Here is a 26,539-nt window from a genome sequence, read left to right on the forward strand (position 1 = left end):
ATGGTGTGCAGAATAGGGCTGATGCTTAAAAGTAATCATGTTGTGCTGACTTTTAACGGGGGGATTGAAGTGAAGCTTGTTGTGTATCCCCGCTCCTCTCTTTGCAAGTAATTGGTTTGGCTTTCTCTACTGCAGCCCAAAATGCTGCACCTGAGGGCTAGGACTCCAGTCTGTAGTTATTGTATAGCACTTATTTTAAAACAACCATGTTTTTTTAAAAAAAATGTGAATAGATTAATTCATAAGAACACTCTTCAAGGTCCAGGACTTTGAAATAGGTCTTGTTATCTTTTATAACATTGATGAAATGGTTGAGTTTATTATGAAACTTTAATTCTAACACATCTACATTATGTGCTACTGAATGAATATAAAAAAGTATAATTACATTTTCCTCGTGTTTAACAATATAGTTAAAACTTGAAAAAGAGGGAGGGTAAAGTAGGGAGGGGGAGGTCCTTATTGCTCTTCAGGAGGTTCTTAATCAGAGAATAAGATTCAAGGTTAATAATCGTCGTAGTTGACACTGGCTCCGTGCCTGAAAGTGTGTGGGTTTCGTGGACCAATTGGAGCATCTTCATCATAATGGTGCTGGTAATAACCACCATAATATTCATGGCCACTAAGTCCCAAGTTTGACCAGTAGGAGACATCATCTTCAAATTTCTATATTCAAAGGGGAAAAACAGTGATATTTAACTAAAAGCTGTAATGTGTCTGTTGTCTGCTTCAGGAACAGTAACTACTTAACTGTATACACTGGACTTTTTGACTTTTCTAAAACACCTTTTTAAATGCATGTATTTATACCCCATCTTTCCCTTGTGGTGTATAATTCCAAATTAAAACAAATATAGTAAATCTCCATTAAACACCTTCCCTAAGAAAATACCTGCAGCTTAAAGCTCCATTAAAAGCCTTTGCCTCAAACTACCTCCTGAAAACTTTGAAGAATGGTGCCATCTTACCACCTCGGGTAGCCCGTTCCACAAGATGAGTGCTTTTACCGAGAGGGGCCAAAGTCTGGGAGTTGCCAAGACAGCAACTTTAAGCGGGAGACAACCAGAAGGTAGCAATTGGGACCATAAGTGATATACACGTCTCATTCACAATGAAGGTTAATATATGACTAGTTATCTGACAAATCAGAATCTTCAAAACTTCTTGCTGAACCTCCAGAAAAGTGATTAGACACCAACACAATAATGAATCAGTTCCTGCATTTGAAAGTGGATGTCAAGGGCTAGACTGGCTGCTATCATGTAAACTGAGAACATGCCGATGCTTCCAAGTTCTATTTGGCTATCAATTATTACAAAGTTAGCATTTTACATACTTTGCACTGCATTCACATTAAACCAGCACTTCTGTCTGTTTTAATACCTTTTTTTGTCCTGGTTGACTATGGTCACATTTATGGACATGAAAAGCTATTGGAAGTAACCAGTTTAAAATCTTAGTTGCATCTTTGTGGTAAGGAGGCTGCAAAACTTCAAGTCATATTTTGCCTTGAAATTTGCAGCTGTATAAAATTGAAACGGGCCTATGCTTCCAACACTTAAAATGTATTAAAAAGATTTCTATATCTTTTCAAGCCTAAAGTGATTTCTACCATATTTTTCTAAGATCAGCAATAAAAGCAGATAGCAGGAATAAAAAGTTGGGGTCAGATTTATGTAAGCAAAAGGAGTTTTGGAAAGAAATCACCAAAACAAGGAAACACTGTGACCGACTTAGTATCACAATCTTTAAGGACACTAAAGCCAGAATCTACTATCAAACTACTTTTTTATACAGAATCAGTAAATAACAGAAGGCAAAAATGTCTACATCAGCCAGCTGATAGCATTGTACATTTCATAGTTTTTAAAGTGCAAATGTGCTTGTAAACTAGTTTCAATGTGCGAATACCAGCTTTAAAGGGACAATGCCTCCTTATCAAACAGTAATCTGTACAATAGATTGGAGAGTAATATGTGAAGATTTCTAACTTATGGTACTTGGTAACTGCTGTGAAGAAGGGATAACGGAAATGGGATATTCCTCACTAGCAAACCTGTTGCGGTTACTGATGATATGAAAGTTTTGTATATATGATTGCTTATAAACTATTGACTGCATATTGATAAATTTCTACTCTGAATTGTACCACATAAATCCTTTATTGTATAGATTACTATTTGATAAGGAAGCATTGTCCCTTTAAAGCTGGTTTTTGCACGTTGAAACTAGAAGTTTACAAGCATGTTTGCACTTTAAAAACTATGAAATGTATGATGCTATCAACTGGCTATGTAGACGTTTTTGCCTTCTGTTATTTACTGATTCTGTATAAAGAAGTAGTTCGATAGTAGGTTCTGGCTTTACTGTGTCCTTAAAAACTGTGATACTAAATCAGTCACGGTGTTGCCTTGTTTTAGCAAAAGGAGTTTGTCAAGTTCATCATAACCATGTAGTTATAATGGAGTTCAAGAAGATTGATTCAAGCTAGTTAACTGAACTAATCTAATTCTAGAAGGAGAGGCAACATCTAATTGTTCTTGATACTTTCTACCATTTTTAGGAGAAACAGTTACTTTGGTTTTGAGAAATACTGTAACACTTGTAATAGTTTGAGTGAACCGCTAGAGGGCAGAGTACTACACAATGATCATGGTACATTTATCACACGGCTGCAAAATAATTTTGTTGAAATCATTGAGCTCCATGTTGCCAACTGTTCTTCAAGAAGAAAACTTTACTATACAGACAAATCAACAAAACATCAGAAAGATAATGTTACAATTACCTTGAGTAGAATCAGGTTCCTGAAACAGTTATCCAAGTAATGTTTTAAAGTCTGCCACCTATCAAGGATTTAAAAGAAACTTGGCAGCTCTACTTCCAGCAATGGGGGGAATAAGTAATGTGGGACAAAATGCCTACTATGATCATCTTTATATTTCTTACTGATTATATTAGACTCGAATGAAATATAAGAGAACACTCTTCGAGACCCTTGTCCATAGATACGCCAAAGGAAAAGAAATAAACTGTTTACAGAAGGGACTCCATGACCACGTGACCCTGTAATGTTTAAGGGTCATAAACTATCCCCTGGGTCATAAACTGAAAGTTTTGTGACTTACAGCTTCATCAAAGCCCAAGTAAAGGAATTGCTGGTACCACTGTTGTACATCAGGTTGACTCCTGTCCCAAAGCTGGCGTTTCTGACGTTTCAGGCTGCTTAAGAACATCTTGGCCTTATCTTCTTTCACAGACACTTCTCCCTTCGCTGGAACTGGGGCTGGAATGAGAATAAGAACGCACAAGTTTTATTATTGCTATTTATATGCTGCTGCGTTGCAGTGTATGGCCTGGATTTCCAGCAGCAGAGGGCAACTTCCTTACCTCCCTCCTCCTCCTCCGGTCCCAAACACCCTCTGAAATGCTGCTTCTGGGGAACTGCACATTACCCACCCCAGAACAGCATAAGAAGGAAATTTGTGATCTGCAGCAGGAGGAATTGGCACACATATACCCCAATCCATCCTCTGCTGGATCCAAGCTTATGTGAATTACATACATTCGCTTTGAAGGTGGGAGACTTTGAATAAGCAGTGTCACTGAACTGCACTGTATATATTTTATGCAAGCTATGATGACAGTATTGATATTACCATTCTGTCTATACCAGTACAATCAAAGCCCAGAACATGGTTCCTCTTAGTTGCATCATTGGTTATGCACTTGCAGAGTTTGTTATAGGAAAAATCCTCATTTATATGATACCAAGTTTCCTTCAAAGTCCTTTGTTAAATCTGTACAGAGAGATGGACCATTATCCATGTCCCTTAACCTGGGATTCTGCAGTCTTTTTTTTAAAAAGCCAAACTATGTCAAAATTCAGTTTCCCTGCTTGGACTGAGCTACCCCAAGTAGAGTGTTAATATTTGTGATTTAGAAAGTCTGTTTGACCCACCCTGACATGCAAATATAATTTTGGCTTTTAGCCCAGCCCAGGAACTTGTTGGATAAAAGCAGGAGCCCGCCTCCTTTTGTGTTTGGAAATGGTACTAGAGACTGTTTAACATTCAAAAAGAAATAACCACTTTATTTAACAGGCAGGGATTGAATAAGTGTTGTCAGGGGATAGAAGTGCGGAGGTAAAATTTGGTTGGTATTACAGAATACACTTTGAGTAATAGGCAAAATAGTATCCTTGATGCTTATTTTCATATATTCTTGGTTCTTAATAGTGAGAGGTGTTTTACTTAGTAATTTAGTTCTAGCAACATTTTTTTCAGGAAGTTACCTATGGCAGTTCAGGTTTTCTAGAGTTAGTCACTTTCTTTGAACACCTAACTCGCTCCTTTCCTACTTTGTCTCCTGAGTAGTCTAAAACAGTTTTCCTTTCACAACAGACCAAGGGTCCTCCTCAGAGCCAAATCCACTTCAAAACTGCAGGAATTAATCTTCGTCTCCTCAGAAGATATAACCCCTCATCTTTTTACCTTGAAAGGAAGTCTCAACCTGCTACCCAATCACACTCGCCCAAAACACACTTCCAGTTCTCTGGTGTCTGTGTAAAACATAACTTAAGCTTATGCTAACATTTAGACTTTGAAGTCTTAGATAGAGTTCTTCCTCAGGACAGTAATACTACAGTAAAGGCAAAGGAGTCTTCTCCCTTACACTAAAGATGAATCAGTCTGACTTTTCTTGTCAGACTCCCTGATTCCAAAGTCCTGTCAGAAACCAATTCACTGGCTTCAGGCTGGTCCTAACTGACAGAAACTCCAGTATGGAATAAAAATAACCCTGACCAATCAGAGAAGAGGGAGCAGCCTGTCACTCAAGCTCTCCATTCTAGGGAATAGTTAACCCTTCCCATCCCAGCTCTCTGATTTTGCTGCACCGGGGAAACCTGCTGTTACCATCACAGCATTACCTGGAAGTGACATCATTGTGTAGGAGTCAAGGATCTAGCATTCACCCTGAACTCTACAGTTTAACCACAGAATTTTTAGTGAATGCTAGAGTTTCACCCAATGCAATGATACCACTTCTGGGTCATGCCATAAGTTATTCCCTAGCATCACCAGTGACAGCAATCACCCCCACTCTCCCAGAACTTTCCCTCTATTGTCCAACAGGGTAGTGGCAAGAAGAGCTGGTGGGTAACAGGAGGTCCCTCCTTAAGTGGCTTGGTAGTGTAATCCCAGCAACAACTATCATAGATGCGGGTCTGGAACTACATATTCCTGTGACTATGGCCACCATTTCCTCTCTGAAAAGCAAACCTGGAAGATAAGAAGTAGCATATAGCAAAGGTACTTGCCTGTATCTCCACCTGCCAGTTTTCCTCCTACAATTTTCTAGTGTTCGATCCTACCAGCTTTTCTGCTGACAAGAAACAATCTAGAAGCTTCTTTTAAATGAATAACCATTAAAATGGTTATGCAGGGATTATGGGGCGCACCAGAGTAAAAGCCATTTGGGATAGGGGTTGCAATGAGGAGGGGAATTACGCAAGATCAAGTGGGAAACTGAATGCTTTGAATCCCTAGCCTGTGTCTTGGCCAGAGTTTTAGATTTGTTCTTCCATTACAAACATTCAATGGATATGGAATCTAGATGGTACTGTAGGGTATATGAGAGGGAGAAAACAGTGGAAAGGGCTTATTCTCCCTGCAAACCCTTTGCCTTCTAAAAAATGCAATTAGAATGTGTGTTTCTGGCCTAACTTAAATGTTGACACAGAAATTAGGAGAAAACAAGGGGATACCCACAAGGACTTGCAGGAGGTGTCTCATTTTCCCCTCCCCCGTAGCCTATCCCCTTTTCCTGCTTCCTTCTCTCCTTCCCACCCGCTTTTGTCTGCCACTATCTTCACCCCTCCCCCACAAGCCCCTCCTATGGCCCAGTTGTGTCATGCTGGCTGAACCAGGCTCAGTTGCATGGTGGAGAACCTGCAAGGATTTGTACTTCATTTTTCTCTATATCCCCTTCCCCACACTATTTCCTCATCCTCCTAGTAGCCTCCATATGCTCACCTTTCCCTATATCCTTCTCTCCTTCAAACCCACCAAACAACTTATCTTTTATTTGCCTCCTCCATCTTGATCTATACTTATTAATTTGCTTAATTTACATACTGCCTTTCTCCACAGCGGGGACCCAAAGCAGCTTACATCATGCTTCTTGCCTCCATATTACCCTCACAACAACCTTGAGAGGTAGGTTAGGCTGGGAGTGTGTGACTAGATCAAAGGCACCCAGTGAACTGCGACAGTGGAGTGGTGATTCCAATCTGGGTCTCCTACATCCTACTCTGAAACTCTAACCACTGCACTGCACTGGCAGGGTGCTAACAGTAGCGAGCAATTGGGCCTGGGTGAGTCATGCAAGTTATGTGATATCAAGTCGTTCGGTGGTTGCTTCTGGGCCTGGACCCAATGAGTCCTCCCTCAAAGGCCAAAACAGCCCTGGAAAGGGCCCTTCCCTCACCTTCTGCCTTTTACTGACAGAAACCAAACCTGAAATACTGTTATGGATGCCTAGCAACAGCCACTGAGGGCATCTGTTTCTTAAAGCTTTTATCATCTTGTGTTTTTTAAAAAAACTCAATACTTTTTTAAGATTTCAGAATTTTCTGCAAATCTCAGGTATTTTTCAGATATGCAGGACGATCTGTCTTTACCATTTATGGCGCCAGACTCCAGATTTAAACATCCACAGATCAGAGCCACTTGACTATTAGTGTCTAAGATGTGATAGAGATGAACCTTACCTTCTCGTCTTTGAAGCATCACCTTAAGTTTATTTCCTCTTGAAAAACCTAGATGAATCAAGTGAATGCATTAGATTTTTAAAAGATGCAAAATATTTACTTAAATACTGCATCCCTATTGAGGAACATAACTGCATATATATTCGGAGAAGGGGACCCTACAAGAAAAAATACCTTCAAGGCAAATCAAGGTTCCTTTCTCTGCTTATTGTGTAGGAGAACAGAAACCCCACCCACTCACCTTGTTTGAGTGATTCAAAAGAAACATTGGTAACATCCCTCCACTTATCTTGCATCTAACAGACACACTCTACTTTTAAAGGGCAGGCTCAGCAAGCAGATGCTTGCTTTTTAAATTTGTTCAGTTGTTTTTCATTGTGTGTCTATTGCATTTTGATGTATTTTAAAATACTTCGTCAATCTTCAGGAGAGCAGCCTATCAATTTTTACATACCTAGATAAAACAATAGTGCTTCTGGATTTCTGTTCTACTATTCTCTTTGCACACCACCATCTCTAGTCTGCTGTGGGTTGACAGTAAAACCATATTTGCTATAACAGAATTGGGGTGAAGTGTGATGAATGAGTGGAATTCAGAACCAGTGGCTAGACCTTAATTTTTCTCTTTCTCATAAAGACATGATCCTTGGTTTTTTATAACAGTGATGCAACCACTTAGTATCAAAATGTACGTACTACTACTGTTCCTGTATTTGGAAAATGGGGATTTGGAATGGCTTTGTTTTTCAGCCTGGTTCTGACAGGCAAAACCTTAATTAAATTATTCTTTTTTCTCATTAGTGCCTCTTGAACTGGGTAAAAACTCAGTCAATTCATTTCTACTTGTTGTGCTATTAAAAGCATTGGAACCCCACTTAGATAAAAGGTGGTATACACTTTAAATTTAAAAGCTCTTAGAAGGCTAACCTTCCCTGCCTTCCAACTTCAACAATATTATAATAAGCGTGTGCTTGGAACCATTTATATTAATGTATAATATATAATACACCTGTAGGGGTGCCAACTCTGCTTGGGAAATTCCTGGAGATTTGGAGGAGGTTCATAGGGAAGGTGGGGTTTAAATAAGGGCGGGGGAGGGACCTCAGCAGGGTATATTCAATCGCATAGACTCCACCCTCTAAAGTAGCCATTTTCTCCAGGGGAACTGATCCATATTGTCTGGAGATCTGTTGTAATTCTGGAAGCTCTCCAGGCTCCACCTGGAGGCCAACAACCTTACTGATGAAGCACGTGGGGTGAGGCAAAACATGGAAAAGCCATGATCTCTGTTTGGAAGGCTTACATGCAAAGAAAAGATAAAAGACAAACATTTGCTGGATAAATGGTGGGAGGGGAGAGGACAGGCTTTTCTTTCTTCCCTCTCTCCAAGAGGATCCAATGCCCTAACAACTGTATGACAGGCAGATATTTCACTGGTGCAGCCTTTCCCACAACTGTATGTCCACATTGGGGACTGTTCTGAATTCTGATCTGACAGAGTAGCTATTGGAGGCATTGCCAGAAAAAGGCTGGGTGGGGGATTTGTTCAAGAATCTTTGAAAAGGGCAAGGAATTAAGGTTTGTCAAATCTTTTTTTTTTTTCCTCCTGGCAATACTTCCTCTGCCTAACTAGGTGGCAAGCAGAAATACAGCAGATAAAGTTTTTCCATTCTATCACGGCAGCTCCATGCTGGGGAAACAGCAGGATTTGAGTCCAGTGGCACCATTTCAGGGTATGAGATTTCAAGAGTCAAAGAAGGGAGGGAGCTCTGACTCTCAAAAGCTTACACCCTGGAGATCTTGTTGGTTTCTGAGATGCCACTGGACTCAAAGCCTGCTGTTCTACTGCAGGCCAGCACGGCTGAACTATGCTGGGGGAAAGTATTGTCACCCGGTAAATCCCTTTGGCACAAACGCGCTTTCCTCGAGCGCGTTTCCCTTGACCTATGAGCCGCATCACCCCCCGTTCCCCTCCACTGGTAAGCGCATCTATCTGGGATCTTGGCCGGGTCAAGGGCAGGCAGACCCGGGGGCGCACGTGGCCCTCTCAAGCCACCTCCCCCCCCTTCTGCCCCGTGTGAACGAGCGCGTGGGGCGCCCTTCTTTGACTCACCGGGGCTCAAGCAGATGACTAGGAAGAGCAGCAAGGCGGCCAAGGAAAGTGCCCTGCGGCCGGGCGAGCAGGAGAGCGGCGGCATCTCAGGAAGACCGTCGCAAGCAAGAGGCGAGCGCAGCACCTACGACTGAGGGCGAGAGAGAAAAGGCTGCCCCGTGAGAGCAAACCGGAGAGGGGCGCCTGGAAGGGCAGGAGAGCCGCCTGGACAGAGCGGAGTCGGCCAGGCGCGGGCACACCAAGTTTCCCGCCCTGGCTGTGCCCCACGCTGGCTGGCCACCAGTGAAGTGTTGCTGATGGACGCAGTCCAGTGTTTACAGACTGAGGGGAATGTTCTTGAAGGAGGACTTTTCACAGAAAACAGCCAGCAGGTAGGCCGTTGGCCTCTTTCCAGGAACCCTCGCTTTCTGAAGGCTTTCTAAGGAGCCACAGCACCTACCTCCGTTCTGTCCCCAGAAGGGTAAGCGTGTTAATTTGTTGCAACAAAAATAAACAAGAGCTTGAGGTACGTTAGAGACAAATTATAGTGAGGGTACACCCATAGCATCTGAGGAAGTGAGCGATAATCCATCAGCGTCTGTGCTGGAATAAAATTGTGTTAGTCTTTAAAGTGTCCTGATTAGTCCTCCTTCCTTCCCTCCCCCGCCCCTCATTTGCAGAATGGCTCCTAAATACATGCTAAATGGAAGTTCTTCTCACTTCCACAAGCCATGCCTTGAGAGCTACTCCCCGCTGAGAGGCGCTTCATCCAAAATCTGAGCATTGTTCTTACCACAAAGGGCTCCCCAACCTTGTTCAGCCTTTTCAACGTTTGAGAATGGGTAGTAGGCACCACCAAGACTGCCAGTTTCCTGTTGTCTACTGCTTCTCTGTTGGGGAGTGGGAGGAAATTCCCAGGCAAAATGGACAGCAAAATGGGCATCCCCAGTGAGATAAGGTCACTTGTAGTGTGATCTGAAATAGATGAAGCTCTGGTGTTCATCCAAAACTCTTATGATTAAAGTTTTGGGCAATTGCTAGAGCAGCCCCTGCATAAATGATGTCACTTCCAGGTGATGTTAGAAGTGGCATCATCACACTGGTGATACCAATTGCTTCCACCCAGACTGTAAATCCCCATCTCTGGCTGGTTGCCAGGCTGTGCTTGTGCATGGCAACCCTAGCGCCACCACAAAATGGCTGCCATGAAATCAATCACAAAATGCTGGAAGGTTCCACAAAATGCTGAGAGGTTTCAAGTCAAGCATCCTCCTACAATTGGGAAGCTATGTATGAAAGTATTCTCCCTGCCAACTCAAAGGTGATACTTCCTGGGTTCTTGTGAAGCACCTCTTGTTCCAGAGAAATGGAGAAAAGCCAGGATTAGCTCTTTGCTTGGGGGAAGATATGTTTTGTGTAAGAATCAAATGGGCATCAGAAAAGGTACTGATCATCAGCACCATATTTGGGGTTCTGTGGTTTTAACATAGAGTTTTAGGTGAACCCTCGAGTGTTATGCCAACATGGTGACATAACTTCCTGTTATTTTCCAGAAGTGACATCATGCTATTGGCACAGCCCTGATTTTCCAACTCATCTTTCCCCTGCTACCCCACTAAGCAGCAGCAGGTGGAGGGCAGGAGGAGACTTGGTATGCTTAGATTAATAACTGAATAAAAGAGTAGATGGAGTTGTTGCTCCAGAAAGGGAAGTTCTTACGTTTGTGGAGTGAAATTAGATGAAGAAAACCTACAGATGCTGACTCAGGACTGGTACACAGGAGCTCCACTGTCCTTTGGGAACAGAAAGTGCAGTTATGGACTCCTGCTGTCAATAAACAAGCCATAAATGGTGGTCTGAGCTCATCCTCATGTTGGATAATCATATTCTTCAGAGATACGAAGCAGGTTGCTCTTTCATGAGAGAAGTTAGTATTACTGGAAATAGTGTGTAAGTATCAGTGGTTTCACCAAGTATTCCTTTTCACCAACATTTGGCCTGGCTGTTTTCGCACTGTCTTCCATTCTGACCTATAACCAACTTTACCAGACCACATACTAACATCCCAAGCAGAATGATGCCTTGATCCAGACTATAGAAAAAGAAGTATGTGACTTTCTAGGAAATTACAGTAATAATTTGTATTAACACCCAGAGCAAGTTGGAGACTTAAAAGAAAGCAGACACTAAGACATTCTGTTCCCTTTAGGATCTCTGCCAAAATTAAATAGGAATCCAGCCCATTCAGTATGCCAAGCTGTGACTTCTAAAAGCCTACTTTTTAAAAAGTCAATATATATTCACCTGTCAAAATTAGTTGCAAGAGCCTCTAATTATCCCACAAGAGGCTTCTCTTGTTATTCAGTGCTGCAGTAAATAGCTACTTTATAATATTTTCATAGTACTATGCGTACAATTTTATCTTCACCATTGTATGGCTGTAGGACTCTTAGCTTAGTTTTTAGAGCGTATGATTTGTATCCAGCAGACCCAAGCTTCACTTTCTATCTTTTCAGTTTATTTTTAAAAAATCATTTATGCCCCAGCTTTCTCTCTAATATCGACTCAAAGTGATTTATATCATTCTCTTCTCCATATTATTCTCACAACAACCCTGTGAGGTAGGTTAGGCTGAGAGAGCGTGAAAGGCCCAAGGTTACCCAGTAAGCTTCCATAGCAGAGTAGGGATTTGCACCTGGGTCTCCCAGATCATAGTCCCACACTAACCACATACCTTTTGCGAGATATATTGGAGAGCCAACTATACCAGAATACAGTGAGTATCATTGAGGTACCATGGCAACAACAAATGTGTTTTCTGACATCCATTTCCTTCCCCAAAATGCATCTTCTCCAAAGCAGAACTCCAATCCAAGCTTTCATCTGCCTCTTTGGTGCATGAGATGCTACAAAAGGCGCCATGGGTATCTCTTGTATGTCTGCACAGAATACCTGTTCAGAAACTGCTGCCTCCATCATGGGAGAACTCTTTGGATAGAACCACCCAACATTTTGTGAATGGCCCCATCATATGGTAGCCATTTTGTGGTGCCACCTACTGCCCGTTCTCAAAATTCCATAAGTGCCACCAGTTGTATAAAGTTTGGGGTCTCTAAAATAGACAATACCAAAATAGATCATGGTTCTTGCTCTCTTTCAGGGTTCAGGTCTCCATGCCAGTAGAATCGGGCTTCTTCCAACAATATCTTCTTTCAAGTTTGACTGTACCCCGTTGGCTCATTTTTACCCCCTCCTATTGCTATGCTATGCCTTACTCTAGCAAACCTTATGATTGTTTTGTGTGCTCATGTTGTGTGCTACATTTAAATAAAAGCATGTTAGTGAGCCCTTAAATTCTGCATGCAGAAACAAAGTGTTGTATTTTCAAGCAGAAATAAGACAAGAGTTTTACAGTACAACCCTAAACAAGATTCCATTCAATGGATTTAGAAGGGTGTAACTGATTAGGATTGCATCTTGTTTATACTACAACAAAATCAAAAAATTCTGGCACAAAATTCTTTTAAAATGCCACTTTTACAGAGAGCAAATGGTACAAAATCAGCAATTAAACTGCACATTACATCAAATAATAAATATAAATTTGGACAGAAGTCTAAGTAAGGACAACAGTTTCAGTTTTATTATTTCTATACTAAGGAATGTTCTTTGATTATAAGGAGACAGAACTTGTAGTTGCATATTACAAACATATAACAGTAGGCTGCTTTAATTCCTTTTAATGAGTTTTCCTAGATTACTCAAATTGAACTGCCCCTGCAAGTCACAAGTTAAATGCAACTTGACATTTCAAACTGGTTTTTAAAGTTTGGTCCCCTCAAAGTACAAGAACATTAAAGCCATCAGTCAAATCCACCCTGTTTTGACTTTCACTTTATTGTATGTATGCAGAGTTTTGCTGATGCATCAGAGAAGAAAAATTGTATCCAAATAAGAATTTTACATCTATGACTTCTCTTTTATAATGTTGCAAATATCTGTCAGCCTTGGAATTGTTTCACTGGTATGAACAAGAGCGGTGCTATAAGAAAGCAGAGAGGGAGGAAGGGTGAAGGGGAAGTGTTTCATCGGGAAAAGAGTACCAAGTCCAATTTGATGTGCTGTTGATAACCTTCAAAGCCCTTCATGGCCTAGGCCTAACATATCTAAAGGACCACTTCCTCCCATATGTCCTTGTGAACCAACTATGGTCTTCAGGCTGTGACCTACTGTTTGTTCCTGCGGCTTAGTGAGCACAACTTAGTGTGTGAATGTATGTTGTGAAATAATAAACTTATATGGAGCCTGTTTACTTTAGTAGAGAAAATAAGAGTCCTTTTATTCTAGGAACTCCACTCGGGATAGGAAAGAGGACACAAACTAGTCTAAGCTAGGATGCTGGTGGATGCAGGAGGCAAGTCCTTTGTCCTCCATGGTGACAAAATGGAGAGAGAGTGTCTGCAAGCAAGGGAGAAGGTGGAAGGAAGGAAGTCCCCCTGAGAATAGCAATCTACAGATCAAAGGGATATCAGTAGAGGGGAAAGATGGGATGCACATGTCCTGCGCTCTCTATCGATCGCTCTAGTATGTCCCTCTCTATAATCTGAGACAAGGGACAGCATACAAATACTTCACTTATTACACAATGAACGTGAATTCTAGTGGACTCCACCTCATTCCCTGCTTTTGAGGTAAGAAGAGACTGGCAGCCCTAGGTGCAGTAGTTTGTTGGACTATGAGTGGGGAGACCGGAATTCAAATGTCTACTGGGCCAAAGTTTCTGGCTGACCTTAGATTTGTTGTTCTTTCATTTTTTAACATTTTTAATTTCATGATAAGCTGAGGAAAGTGCACCTTAACATTGTAATCCTTAGTGTGACTAAACTAAAGCAGACTGGATTTAGGATATTTTCAGTCAGAAAATTACAAAGTATTTTAGTCTGGAAATGACAAACTCAGAAGAAGTAGTGTTTTTCTAATAACGAGGTGAGATGTAGCACAAACAATCAGAAACTACAATGCAAAGTCTGACTGAATAATATCATTCAGATGTCACCATGTGAGGAGCAATGGTTACGTGGTATTGTTACACCTTCCATTTTTCCTGGCTTTTGCTGTAACAATGGCTGCTTCCACACATGTTGGATAATGCACTTTCAATACTCTTTAGTGATCATTTGGAATTCGGTTTTCATGTGTGAAACAAAAAATCCACTTCCAAAGGATTTCTAAAGTGTATTGAAAGTGCATTATTCAATGTTTGTGGAAATGGCCAACATTAGGGCTTCTTTCTCCACTTCTGGTTTTAGCAGTGATGGAAGAGAAGAGGGAAGTAACTCACATAAAGACTCCTCTAATTATCCTTGATGACATTCATTGGTACTACAGATTGCAACAAGCAACGTTGTTTCTCCTAGAATGCATTGCCACCTGATAAATGGAAGCCTCTACTTAATAGAGCATTTATGAAGCTGAGTCCAATACCCAAAGCAAGGGGGACTGGACTAGAGTAATTGTCTGGAAAATGATAGCTTTTCCTATACTAAGAACTTTCCTAGCCTGTCTCTGCAAAAGCATAAAAGAATGCTGTATAACAGACAGACCTGCAGGGTAGTTTATTTCAATTTACAAAGAACCAGCACCAGTAATAACTATAGGATGATGATGCAAAAGAGATCTGCGAAATGTAGATCACTCCCGTTTTGCGCTGAATGCTTTTGAAAAAGTATCTTCTGCTGCTGATTAGCACATATTTTCATGTCAAATGTGTGACAGCACATGTGACGTGCAGTGTAATTTGCTGTGGGTAATCACTTGTAAATTGAGGGAAATAGAATAGAATGCTCAAAAGCCTTTCTTTGACTGAAAAGAAAATCAGGAAAGTACAAAGCACTCATTCTCTGCAGTGAACATCACATTAATGTAGAGTGAAACTGTGGTTCCCAAGAGGCTATTATATGAGCAATCTGGGCAGACTTAACATATTGGATACTGAAATTTTCAGTAGGAAGACACATCCTTACTTAAAACATTTTTAAAAAGCTATTATTATAACTTAACACTGCTGAGGGGAATTTTCTTTAGTAACGCTTATGACTTAGTTTTAATTCATTTTATGACATATCAATTTTTTTAAAAAAAAAATGCTAGCGGTAGTAAAGGCAATAACCTGGCATACTCTGGGCTTGAACCAGGCAAAATTAAGCACTTTTAATATCCTTTTCAAGAGGATTTTAAAATGCTTAACTGTAGCTGGATTATGCACTTTGATTAGTATGGAACTGGAATTCACTGTTCTAACAATTCTTTTGAACCAAAAACTAGTAAAAAATAAATCTACAAATCAGGCTATCTAGATTTAATCAGGATATGTTTTATAGATGCATTGCCTGTGACCTTCAAAGCCAGTTTTGTGTAGTGGTTAAGAGCATGGGACTCTAATCTGGAGAGCCGGGTTTGATTCCCAGCTCCTCCACTTGAAGCCAGCTGGGTGACCTTGGGCTAGTCACAGTTCTCTGGAGCTCTCTCAGCCCCACCCACCACACAGGGTGTTTTGTTGTGAGAATAATAATGGCATACTTTGTAAACCGCTCTGAGTGGGCATTAAGTTGTCCTGAAGGGCGGTATATAAAGCAAATATTATTATTCAGCTCTTAGTTTTTTATCTGATGTGCGTTCTTATATTTCACCAGGTTGTCCCAAATGGACTTTCCCCAGCTAATTAGACTGAGATTTGATTGTGTGGGATGACAGTTGCTTGTCCGTCATTCACGGAAAAGAGTCTTCCCTCAGCTCCATGTTGAAGCTCTAATCAACAATGAAATGAGGAAATCGTATGGACAGTTGACACAACAACAAAAAATTGTAATATTTTTTACCACCTGTGTGGTAAAGCCAATCATCACAACTATACTGAACAGTGAAGGGACTATTATATTCTGGCCATCATGTAGTAGTAGAACTTTCAGTGGCCTGCTATGACTGATAAGTGATGAACGTTGTGGATAAAATATCTTTTGTCTCTGTTCCCACTTGGAATTTACATACAAAACCAGTTCTTTCAGATTAAACCTCATTCTGAGAGAAAAATCTTACAGATGCGATGCTCGAAAAGAGTTCAGTAGCACCTTTAAGACTAACCAACTTTACTGTAGCATAAGCTTTCGAGAATCACAGTTCTCTTCGTCAGATGCGATGCTAGCCACCTGAATTCTTCACCCTTGCCTTTCCTAACTTAATAGAAAGTGTGAGTAATATTTATTGGATGGATGGATATGATAAAAGCTAAAGGCATAATATCAGCTGTTTTAAAGAGGCAGTTGCAAACCCAGTTCTGGAAAAAAAGGCCCCTCGACCCCTCTGAACTGAACGACTATTTTAGGGTAAGGTGCTTGATTCTGTGGTAGTGATGCAGTTGCAGGTATTTCTGGGTAATAGCCAGATCCCACAGTAACAACCGGATCCAAAGATTTCTGATATTAACAATTTATTTCAATTTATGGTGTTTATAGGTATATTTAGAAATGTGTAGAATACGAGTCAAATTGATTGACTTTATGTTATAAGAGATATAAGAGCAAGTAAAGAGTAACATATAGAGTATAAGTTAAATTGGTTGATTTATAAATGTATTCATCACTTATGAGTACTCAAGTTATGTATAGGGAGGGATAAATTGTTTGTCCCATATTGATGACATTAGAATGAATAAGTTAGAGTACAGGATATTGAGAATATTACCAGTATTATTACTATTGAATAATATGCCAGGAATGTATTAGTTAGTTGATAAGTGAAGGGAAATTGACTTAGCACTGTGTTATAATAGACTAGCTTAGAAGAGTGTGAAAGTATATGTTTAATTGACAAAATAAGTTGAAATGAGTAGGGGAAGAATAGACAAAGGGTTGGAAAACTGTTGGAAGTCAACAAACGGGGGGGAAAGGGAGGGGGTTAGAACTGGAATATTAAAGTAATTTGATTGTTATAAATGACAAAATATTTCTAATTCCAATAAAAATTAAAAAAAAAACAATTTATTTCAATTTAGATTAACTGTAATAACTAATAGGGCATTTTGTTTATTAGTTCATATGCACATGTGTGTATATACATTTTAAGAATTATTCTTTTATATTCTCCACACTAATGACATTTCCACATGCGTAGAGAGAGAGAGAGAGAGTTTGTCTTTGTTTTTAGTATAAGTGGAAATGGCTTAAGAGAGGCATTTTTCTTGCACCGTTGCAGAATGACAAGTATTTTTGCCCATTTGTGACTTGGCATTTTCTGCCTTTCTATTCATGGCATTTAACTATGCTTCTTAAAGATTTCCATTCTATGTGATGATCTCATTAAAACAACAAGCTCAGTTTCATATAGCATAATGAAAAGATTCTAGCGAGGAATCTCTTTTAACGGTGATGCTTTGACTCTTGCTAACATTTAAAAGTTCATGAACCTACACTGGTCTTTTCAAATATCAAAAGCTCACATCATTATTATCTACCCACACATACATTGCTAAATGGCACAAAATTATATTAAGACATATTTATTGTATTTAGTGAAATATATAGGGAGGTCAAAATACATTTTAAAACTAGCTTCTTATGTATGCATTTATGTGCATGCCATCAAACTGGTGTGAGCCAGTTTGGTGTAGTGGTTAAGAGCATGGGACTCTAATCTGGAGAAACGGGTTTGATTCCCCATACCTCCACTTGTAGCTGGCTGGGTGGCCTTGGGTCAGTCACAGCTTCTAGGAGCTCTCTCAGCTCCACCCACCTCACAGGGTGATTGTTGTTGTGGGGATGATAACATACTTTGTAAACCGCTCTGAGTGGGTGTTAAGTCATCCTGAAGGGTAGTATATAAATTGAATGTCATTATTATTATTATTATCGTGTTGCAACTGACTTATGGCAACCCCAGAAAAGGGCTTTCGAGGCAAGTGAGGAGCAGTGATGGTTTGCCATTGCCTTCCTATGCAGTGTTTTCCTTGGTGGTCTCCCATCCAAGTACTAACTTGACTTAGCTTCTGAGATCTGATGAGATCGGGCTAAACCATACCATCGGACTATACCATACCATTCCACATTCTCTCTGCTTTCATACTTACTTTTAAAAAGAGTGGATAGATAAAAAAGAAATCTTTATATTCAGAGGAAGTATACTTAATGAACAAAACCAAAAAAAGTAACTTCCATTTTCCTTGCTTATGAGGTCACCATGCTGCTCATTGACCACGGTCAAAGAAACAGTCCTGGACTTGCCGGACCTCAGCTCTGATCCAGAATTTTTTTTTGTATGCTGAATACAGCCACTAGAGAACCTCAGCTGACTAAAAACATTTAAAGTCTGTGGCTTTAAACATGTCCTGGAAGAAGAAGCCACGTGGTTATGGAACAATCATGCACAAAAAGTATGCTTGGCCCAGATAAATCCATCCAGGTTCATCAGCATATGGAAATCAGTCGTGAAAGATAGAGCAGGCTTTCCTCCTATGACCAATGACCCGTGCATTACTGTGCATTAGATAAATAACTAATAAATAACTAATTACTGTGCATTAGAACATATAATGAATTTTCACCTGTCTCCTATGACCAATGACCTATCCAGATGAAAAGGATGTATCACTCATCCATTCTACATCATGGAGAATAATCATGCATGTTCAAATTGCCCTTATATAGCTAAACTCTGCCCTGCCACTCATTATCTGGCAAAACCTCCTCTCTTGTCACAGGTGGGTAAGGGTGGAAGCTGTGTATTATCTGCTTCTAGAACATATGCATAGGAAGGGACGTGGCTATGATGGTAGAGGCCATCATCTCTTGTGGGGAAAAGAATAGCACTCCATGTTTTTAAAAGTTGGCAATCAGAATACAACAGGAAGAGAGGGGGATGGTGCTATTATGGCCAAATATGCTACTTTTGTTTCCCTACTGTATGTCTCTCTTCTTCAACCAGTCCAATACTTAAATATATTGCTTTTCTTGAGGTTACCGTTCTATCTGTCATGTAGTTGTTGTTTTTTCCCTCCTTCCCTATGGTAAATCATGCTTACAGGAAGAAGAATATGATCTTTAGAATTCAGTCTCTGCCAGAGCCATTTTCTCAAGGACATCCATTTATCCTTGAGCCTCTAGCTACTAATGTGATCATCTTAACCCTCCTCCCCCATCCTTTTGTTAGAACAAAAGACAAAACAGTTTTGTTAAAATAACTCTTTAAGTGTTTTTTTAAAATTCTGCTTCATCCCAGGAGTGATAATTCTGTGAAGAATTCTAACACACAAGTTTCAATGTTAAGGTTGAATGAATATTTAGCTTAAAATAAAACAGTGTTAAGAGAGATACTTTAACCACATGCAAAACATCTGTGTTGTCTAGTTCTGCTTTTTCACAGTTACATTTTATTTGACTTTCAGAGGGGAATCATATTGGGCTACAAGACCAAATTTCATAGAGTCAAGCAAACTCTGTCATATTACTCCCTCCACGCATCTGATGAAGAGAACTGTGATTCTTGAAAGCTTATGCTACAGTAAAGTCGGTTAGTCTTAAAGGTGCTACTGGACTCTTTTTGATTTTGTCATATTACTGTGCATTAGAACATATAATGAATTTTCACCTATCTTGAAAAAGGAAAAAAATTAGTTTAGATGGTAAGCCAATGCAAAACAAAAATACATGCTTTTGGAAACATAAGAATGCAATCCAGGCATTACATTTTATGTCAAAAGATCCTTTACATTCTTAGATGTGAAGAAGTTGATCATATCATGATATATTTCTAGATAATTTTAATGCTTCACTGCTCATCATTGATCATCTATACACCATAGTATGCCATAATAGAAAAGAACTTATTTAAAATTGTTATTGAGAAGCTCAACCACATGGCAGTTGAATGCCAAAAGCAAACTACTTCATTTGCCAAAAATTCACCCTTCCATAATCTATATTGCAATGTGCTGAGTCAGTGGTTTTATCCATTTTAAAATAGTTTGTATCCAACAACATTTTGTATCCAGCTACAAATTCTAAAAGCTTATTCTATGCAGACAGGGCTGATACTTTTTAAAACCTTATTTCAAGAAAGATTTTTAAAGCTCAAAATGCATCACATTTTAAAGGCCTGAGAGGCTTACAGTAGCTTTGAATTATAGTGTGAAATGCAAAAAAAAAACACAATGTACTCAATGTGGAGTTACCATTCACCCATTCATTCATTTCAATTAGGCACATGCACAAAAAGTTCTTGGTTGATTGTGCCTAAGAACATAATAAAGAAAATACAAAATGCAGCGCTTCTAACATAAGACAAAATAATACTATGTTCTAGATCTACAGTTCAAAGAACGGAAAGATTTGACTGTTTTTCCTTGTTTTTTTGGCTATTACATGTGGAAAAGGCTTTAATTTTGCTACAACAGAATTCTCAAGTCGCTTTATAGAAGGTGATCTCTGTTTATCAGCTAAAGTAATTTAGGAATAAATCTCTGTAGAGGGATGACTGCAGCTTTACTAAACTACTAACATATACTATGAGTTGAAAGAAACGTCTTGCACAAGCTAAATTTCCCTGAGCAAACAAATAATATTTCAGCACACCAATCTGTGACATTTATACTGCTTCCCTGCCTCTTGCCTCTGCTGTCTTAATGTAATAGGAGGGAATTAGGACAATATCCCCCTTACGTAGATCTTATTTAAATTAGAATAGGTGATAAAAATAATATCCTATTCTTATAAGAAACACTTTTTAAAAAATTACCTTTCAAGTAATCTGCTTCCTGTCTTCACGCTGGCCAAAAGAAATTTTAAAAAAAATTCTGTTTCAGAAACAAGATGTTCTTTCCTTAAGCACACCTTGACTTTTGAAAGTGCAGCAAGAAGTAACCAAGAAGTACAGGAATAATATTACTTTTTTTTTTAAACCCTAGGACAAATATATGAAGAGCACATTTATTCCATTCCTCAGGAATCTGTTCTTTTGCAGAAAACTTGAACTAAGCACTTTAAAGATGAATTTGGAAGAATCACATTTCAACTCAATCAGTAGGGAAGAAAGATGATTGCAAGCAGATGTATACTTGTGTTCTCATCTTAAAGGAATCTGGGAGAGAGGGGGGGAAGAATGATGAGCAACAGATTTCAGGGTGTGTTTTTATGTTTCTTAATTTCTTGCAGATGATGGAGACAAGCATATTTTTGCAGTACAAAATATATCAGTACACAGGCAGTATTCCTGTGACCGTTTGGCCTTGTTAAAAATAAAGAGCTTTGCTCCTTCTGGATATTAAAAGAGCAGTGGTATACTGGGATGTTTTTAGCAGCCTAGACAGAAATAGAGTTGCCAATTTTTCATTTAGGTGGAAAAAAAACTTCAGGAACATCTGAATCTAATTTTGGCAAAGTTGTGGTACAGTCAGTGTATAATTTGATAGGCCGTGTGGGGTGATTCCTGGTGGTACTTTCAGAGCTGAGGTGTCAAAAGGAAAAAAAAACTCAGACCAGCTCTGACCTTGTTGTTTTTCCAGCATCAACCCTGCTACTGATTAACTGCCAAAATGTGAATCTACTGCTAGGATCAGTTTAAAAAAAGTCTAGATGTCAGGACAGTTGTTACAAACTGCAAGCCATGTATGTGGCTTCTGTCTATTGTGTATTTCAATTTTAAGAATTCCCTTCAAATCTCAATTTAACTTTTGTAACCTTTTGTCTTAGATGGGAGACTACCAAGGAAGACTTAGGGCTGCTGTGTAGAGGCAGGCAATGGCAAACTACCTCTGAATATCTCTTGACTTGAAAAACCCCGGAGGGATTGCTTTAAGTTGTCTGCGATTTGACAGCATTACACAAACACGCAGATTATTATGAGCCAACAAATATTAAAATTAATCTATTAGATGGGCCAATGTAGCATATTGCTGTAGGAGCAGAATTTTTCAACTCACCAGCACCAGATAATCAGCCCATCAGACTTAAATCTGGTCTGGGTTGACAGCCTGTTGGATTCATTTGAAGCATTAAAAAGAGTTATCCTCAACTTGGACCCTAACAGGGAACAAGGCAAAGTAATCCAGTATAAGAGAACCTTCCATTTTCATGGTTCACCCCCCACCCCCCGCAAGCTCTGGATTGTGTGTGCACACTTCTCTCATGCCACTGTGGGAGCAGCAGTGGTTAGTGAAGTCTTACTAGGACTTTGACCTGCAAAGCATTTCCAGTTTTTAATCCTTTGTCTTTTGGATATGACAAAGGAGAAGATGATTACTTTGAAGTCACTTCACTTTAAGGTAGAAATGCCATATATCCATCTTTTGGTTTCTTCTTTCAATTCAATTATGTCTTGTAAAGCATTTTTTTCCTTTTAAAAAAGGAGAAAATTGTCATCAGAGGAAAATGTGAGCAAAGTATTAAGTACTGGGGTAGGCCCCGCAAGTGATTCAGCCAGGCAGTGACTTCAGCTCATAGTATAGTTTATTGTACAAGAGAAGAACAACTGGCCCCGAGGGGGCCACAATATATACACTCCCAACTCCACCCCATATCCATAACAACCCAATAAGAACGTGGGCTTTAGGATCCTTCATTTGCATGCACTAAACAAAAGGCATCCTGTTTACTTGATTGCAATTGGCTCCTGTCCAAGGAATAACGATTGGTTGCTGACATCCCAATTCCTGATAGGATTGGTTACCTTAGGAGCCTAGTTCTCCCCAAAGCTAGCTCAATACATAACACAAAGCATGGCTTGTGATTAGCACAAAACTACAGAATCCTGTAGTATGTGATATTTTGTTAGATATTACATGTACCTGTTTGCTCAAAGCTTTAACATTTTTGTTACTGGCTATTTTTCCACTATGTCCACAAATAAACCCTATATTTATTACACTCTGCGATTAACGGATGGGGGGAGGGGGAGATATTCTTCCTGTTTTCTTGGCTTCTCCGTCTCTGTTGGCTGCTCCATTTGCCTCCTTGCATTCCTGTTTACACAGGAGTACTTCACAGCTTCTGTACGAATAATTTAAAGACAGGAGAGCTGTGTCTAGTTCCTTCACTTACACAAGCACACGGATGATGAATGTCCCCTTTGTGTGGTACACAGGAGAGGACAACTTAGTTGGGGTAAGACGGGAACCAGATTATAGTTATTTCAGAGAGGTGACACTGGTAGGATAAAATCATTGTTGCTTGTGCTATAAACACTCATGTCACCTCAACTCTGTCAAATAATTATTCCTGTGAGATCTTTGCAAAGTTCTTTTCACTTAATGCTAGGGGGAAAGTGGCTTATTATAACCAGGGCTGAAATAGCTAGAAATACAGACAGCGCAATATGTATATTATACAGATTATATGGTAATTATTCCAATAAAATAAATTCATTGTTCATTGCTTATCAGCTGCTTTTGTCTGCTCATGACAAGTACCACAAAATTAGTGACAAAGCAGTAGTATGATATTCTTACCTGGTCTTGTAGCATATCTGCTAATATAGATGATTTTAAAGAAGGGTTAGATTAGTGGAGGAAAGCTCCATCAAGGGCTACTAGCTATGATGACCAAGAGAACCACCATATCCAGAGGCAGTGGCACCCAAAAGGCTAGAACAACATACATTTATTCATCCCAGGATGTCACCTATAACGAATATACCAAAGAGAGGTGTCAGTTTGAGAAAATGGTGTACTGCCTTACCAGCTTTTATTGTTCTCTTCTTCCTGAGAAGAGATCCACTTTCTCTTTATTGCCAGTAAAGAGATGCCAGTAAAGATTCTCTTTACTGGCATCTGGAGGAAAAAAATGTATGAACAACTGAACTGATGTCAAGGAAGATTGCCCATTAAGGCTTGTCATGCCTCAGGTAGGGTGAGCCACCTTACGCTGCCACCACTCTGGGATTTAGGGCCCCTTGGGAAGGCCCAGAGTACCCTCCCAACTCTTCTGACCGCTGTAGCTTGGCCAATAAACAGGCATGAGGACCCAGCAGAGTAACAACAAACAAAAGGATTTATTTACAAGGAGGTCAGTTAATATCAAACAAACAAGCAAGGTGCCGCAGCCTTAGCAACAACAGATGGGTGAAAGTAAAATAAAAGGCCCTAGCCCGACTGAACTCACTGTACCTCTGTCTGCCAGGCCTGTCTTCTCACCCTACCTTAGGGTTGCCAGCTCCAAGTTGGGAAATTCCTGGAGATCTGGGAGGTGAAACCTGGAGAAACCTGGAGAAAGTGGGGTTTGTGGAGGGAAAGGACCTTGGCATGGTATAATTCCATAGAGTCCACCCCCCAAAGTAGCCATTTTCTCCAGGTGAACTGATCTCTGTGGCCTGGAGATCAGTTGTAATTCCGGGAGATCTCCAGCCACTACCTGGAGGCTGGCAACCCAACCCTACCTGGATGAGGGCCTCTATCCCTAGCAGAAACCTCCTCTGGCTTGCTCCCTGGGAGAAAGAATGCAGGCTTTTTCCCTCCCAGACTTATATAGCATTAGCCCCCCTGTGTTCTGATTGGCCAAAAAGGGCATCAAAACGGCCCAGGGGCTCTTGGGAATTGTAGGCAGGCCTACCCCCACTGCTAACAGGCTTCTGAAGCCTTGCTAGGCCTTCCTGGCACAGCCAGATCATGACAAGGCTACTAAGGAAAGTCTTGGTTAGACAATGAGGTCTGTGGAGGGGCACCATTTGCCCAGCTTTGGTAGGCAAACTCCCATACCTGTATACCCCCATATTCCCTCAATGGACCAGAGAGAGCAAAATGATGCTGTGATGCCATTGCTAGATGTTCACCCAGAAGTGAAGACTCTGTGTTGACAGAAATTCTAGGAATTCCCCCGATCACTGTGGTCTTTACCTTTATGGTATTTACCATAAAGATTGGAAGAATTCCTAAAGTGTCACTTGATGTGGTGATGTCACTTCCAGGCAATCAACTGGAAGTGATGTCACTGTGTCATGCACCACTTCTCCTTCTCATGTCTCACCTCTAAAAGCTCCTAGGATGGCCAAGTGCCTGGCATGATGTTAGAGAGCCAGGCAGAAGCTGTAACAGCATTCTCCTGCCCTCCTCCTACTCTACCAGAGGACCAGGGGGAACTCTGTCTTCCTCCCTCTCCTGCTTTTAATTGTTTTAATTTGAAAAGAAAAATAAAAGATAAAAAATAAACCTCATACATAATTGAAATTAACTTATGTTGAGGGGCTGGGCTTGGCTGGGATAGGCCCTCTTCCTTCCCCCCTCTGTCAGCATGGCCCTTTTTACCTGTCAGTCCACCCCCTGGTGATCTCCTTTGTGAAAACTTCATCCAGACACTTTACTTGGTTTAAACACTTTCAGTTGGGAGAGGTCAACATACATCTGAGGCAGTTTCCCCCACAAGGTGGACCACTAGATCAGCCTCCTTACAGTCAATTACTTCTAATTAAAGGGACTTGACTGAGTTCCTTGAGGATGTGTCATTGGAAGAGAGAGGAGACCCTGGGGACAAAGCAGATGAATATGCACAAACCTTGCAGAGGATGCATTCCTCTTTGATGCTGCAGTTATTTCTGCTTAAGGAATGCTGCAGGAATTTTTTTTTATGAAATCACTGATAATAGCAGCAACCATTTACAGAGCTGCATTTCCTCAGATGAGTGCCAGCATATTATACAAATTTAAAAATTCCTTATGCAGGCTTTTACACAACTGACTTGGATGTGTCTTATGTACAGTTTTATCATGATGAACTGTTGGATGTTTCAAGGGAACAGAAAGTTAAGCTTTCAGCTCTTCTGTATATGGTTGATCTTTTGAGTGGAAAACAAGGAAACCATTTGTGGCAGCTACTACCAAAATTGACAAAGTTGGTTAAAATACAGCTTACAATACCTGTTTTATCCTGTACATTAGGACGGTCATTAGGACGGGTGTCTTTGTAGGTGTAACATGAAGGGGTGGAGCTGTGTAGTGCACGTGCACGCGAATATGGAACACGCAACAGATGTGGGGTAAGTGCCAGGTCACCCCTCCCGCTGGAAGGGTATAGGGACCTGGCAACCCTCCCCCCGCCTTGAAAACTCAGTGAGAGGTCTACACCCCTGCTTCAGACAGAACACATTTTTTAAACCAAAAAAATGCTGCCTGAATAGTTTTACAATAATATTTTTTAAAACCAATAATCAGAACACACAATGGTTAAAAATATTTTTGGTGGATGAATGCTGTTTGTAAGCCATATTAGTACTAGGTGAACAGAATCTTCCAAGACTCAGATAGGAAACACTGGTCCATATAGATAAGACATAATGCTACTTAGTCTCAAAGCGATTTTGATTATATTAATCCTGTTCTAAAAGCTAGACTAAATGGAATTATCTCCTGAATTTTAAAAACTCTTGTTAATGCCAATGTTAAAATATGTTTTTGTTATATCTTCTGTTGTTGGTGGTGGAGAATGCCCTCAAGTCATAGCTGATTTATGGCAACCCCTGGCGGGGTTTTGATGGCAAGAGGCTAACAAAGGTGGTTTGCCAATGCCTGCCATTGTATCTTTTGTTATATAGTTACAATTGTTAGATTTGTGTTAACGATGGAACTATTTTTATATCTTAATTCTAACTTTTTACCATCCTTGACAGCTCGTGCCACCCACCAAATTTCATCTTACAAATGA

The 26,539-nt window shown here is 40.1% G+C and overlaps 1 protein-coding gene across 1 annotated transcript; it reads right to left on the reverse strand.

Annotated features, from left to right (window-relative positions):
• Positions 1–299: 299 nt before the first annotated feature.
• Positions 300–20,842, reverse strand: ECRG4 (ECRG4 augurin precursor). The gene is made up of 5 exons (XM_054974637.1): positions 20,649–20,842; positions 8,886–9,015; positions 6,773–6,820; positions 3,129–3,286; positions 300–666 (listed from the first exon to the last, which is right to left on the reverse strand). Exons 2-5 carry the CDS (start codon positions 8,968–8,970, stop codon positions 505–507), a joined length of 453 nt encoding a protein of 150 aa, XP_054830612.1. The 5' UTR covers positions 8,971–9,015; positions 20,649–20,842; the 3' UTR covers positions 300–504.
• Positions 20,843–26,539: the final 5,697 nt, after the last annotated feature.

This window comes from Eublepharis macularius, chromosome 3 (assembly GCF_028583425.1).
Source record: "Eublepharis macularius isolate TG4126 chromosome 3, MPM_Emac_v1.0, whole genome shotgun sequence".
Taxonomy (NCBI): domain Eukaryota; kingdom Metazoa; phylum Chordata; class Lepidosauria; order Squamata; family Eublepharidae; genus Eublepharis; species Eublepharis macularius.

What these genes read in the sequence shown, in the direction of transcription:
- ECRG4 (XM_054974637.1), bottom strand. Translation starts at nt 8,970, where the DNA reads ATGCCGCCGCTCTCCTGCTCGCCCGGCCGCAGGGCACTTTCCTTGGCC. An exon ending in AGTCATCTGCTTGAGCCCCG is followed by an intron (nt 6,821 to 8,885) that starts GTGAGTCAAAGA and finishes TGATTCATCTAG; the next exon opens with GTTTTTCAAGAGGAAATAAA. An exon ending in ACTTGGGCTTTGATGAAGCT is followed by an intron (nt 667 to 3,128) that starts GTAAGTCACAAA and finishes CTTTGAATATAG; the next exon opens with AAATTTGAAGATGATGTCTC.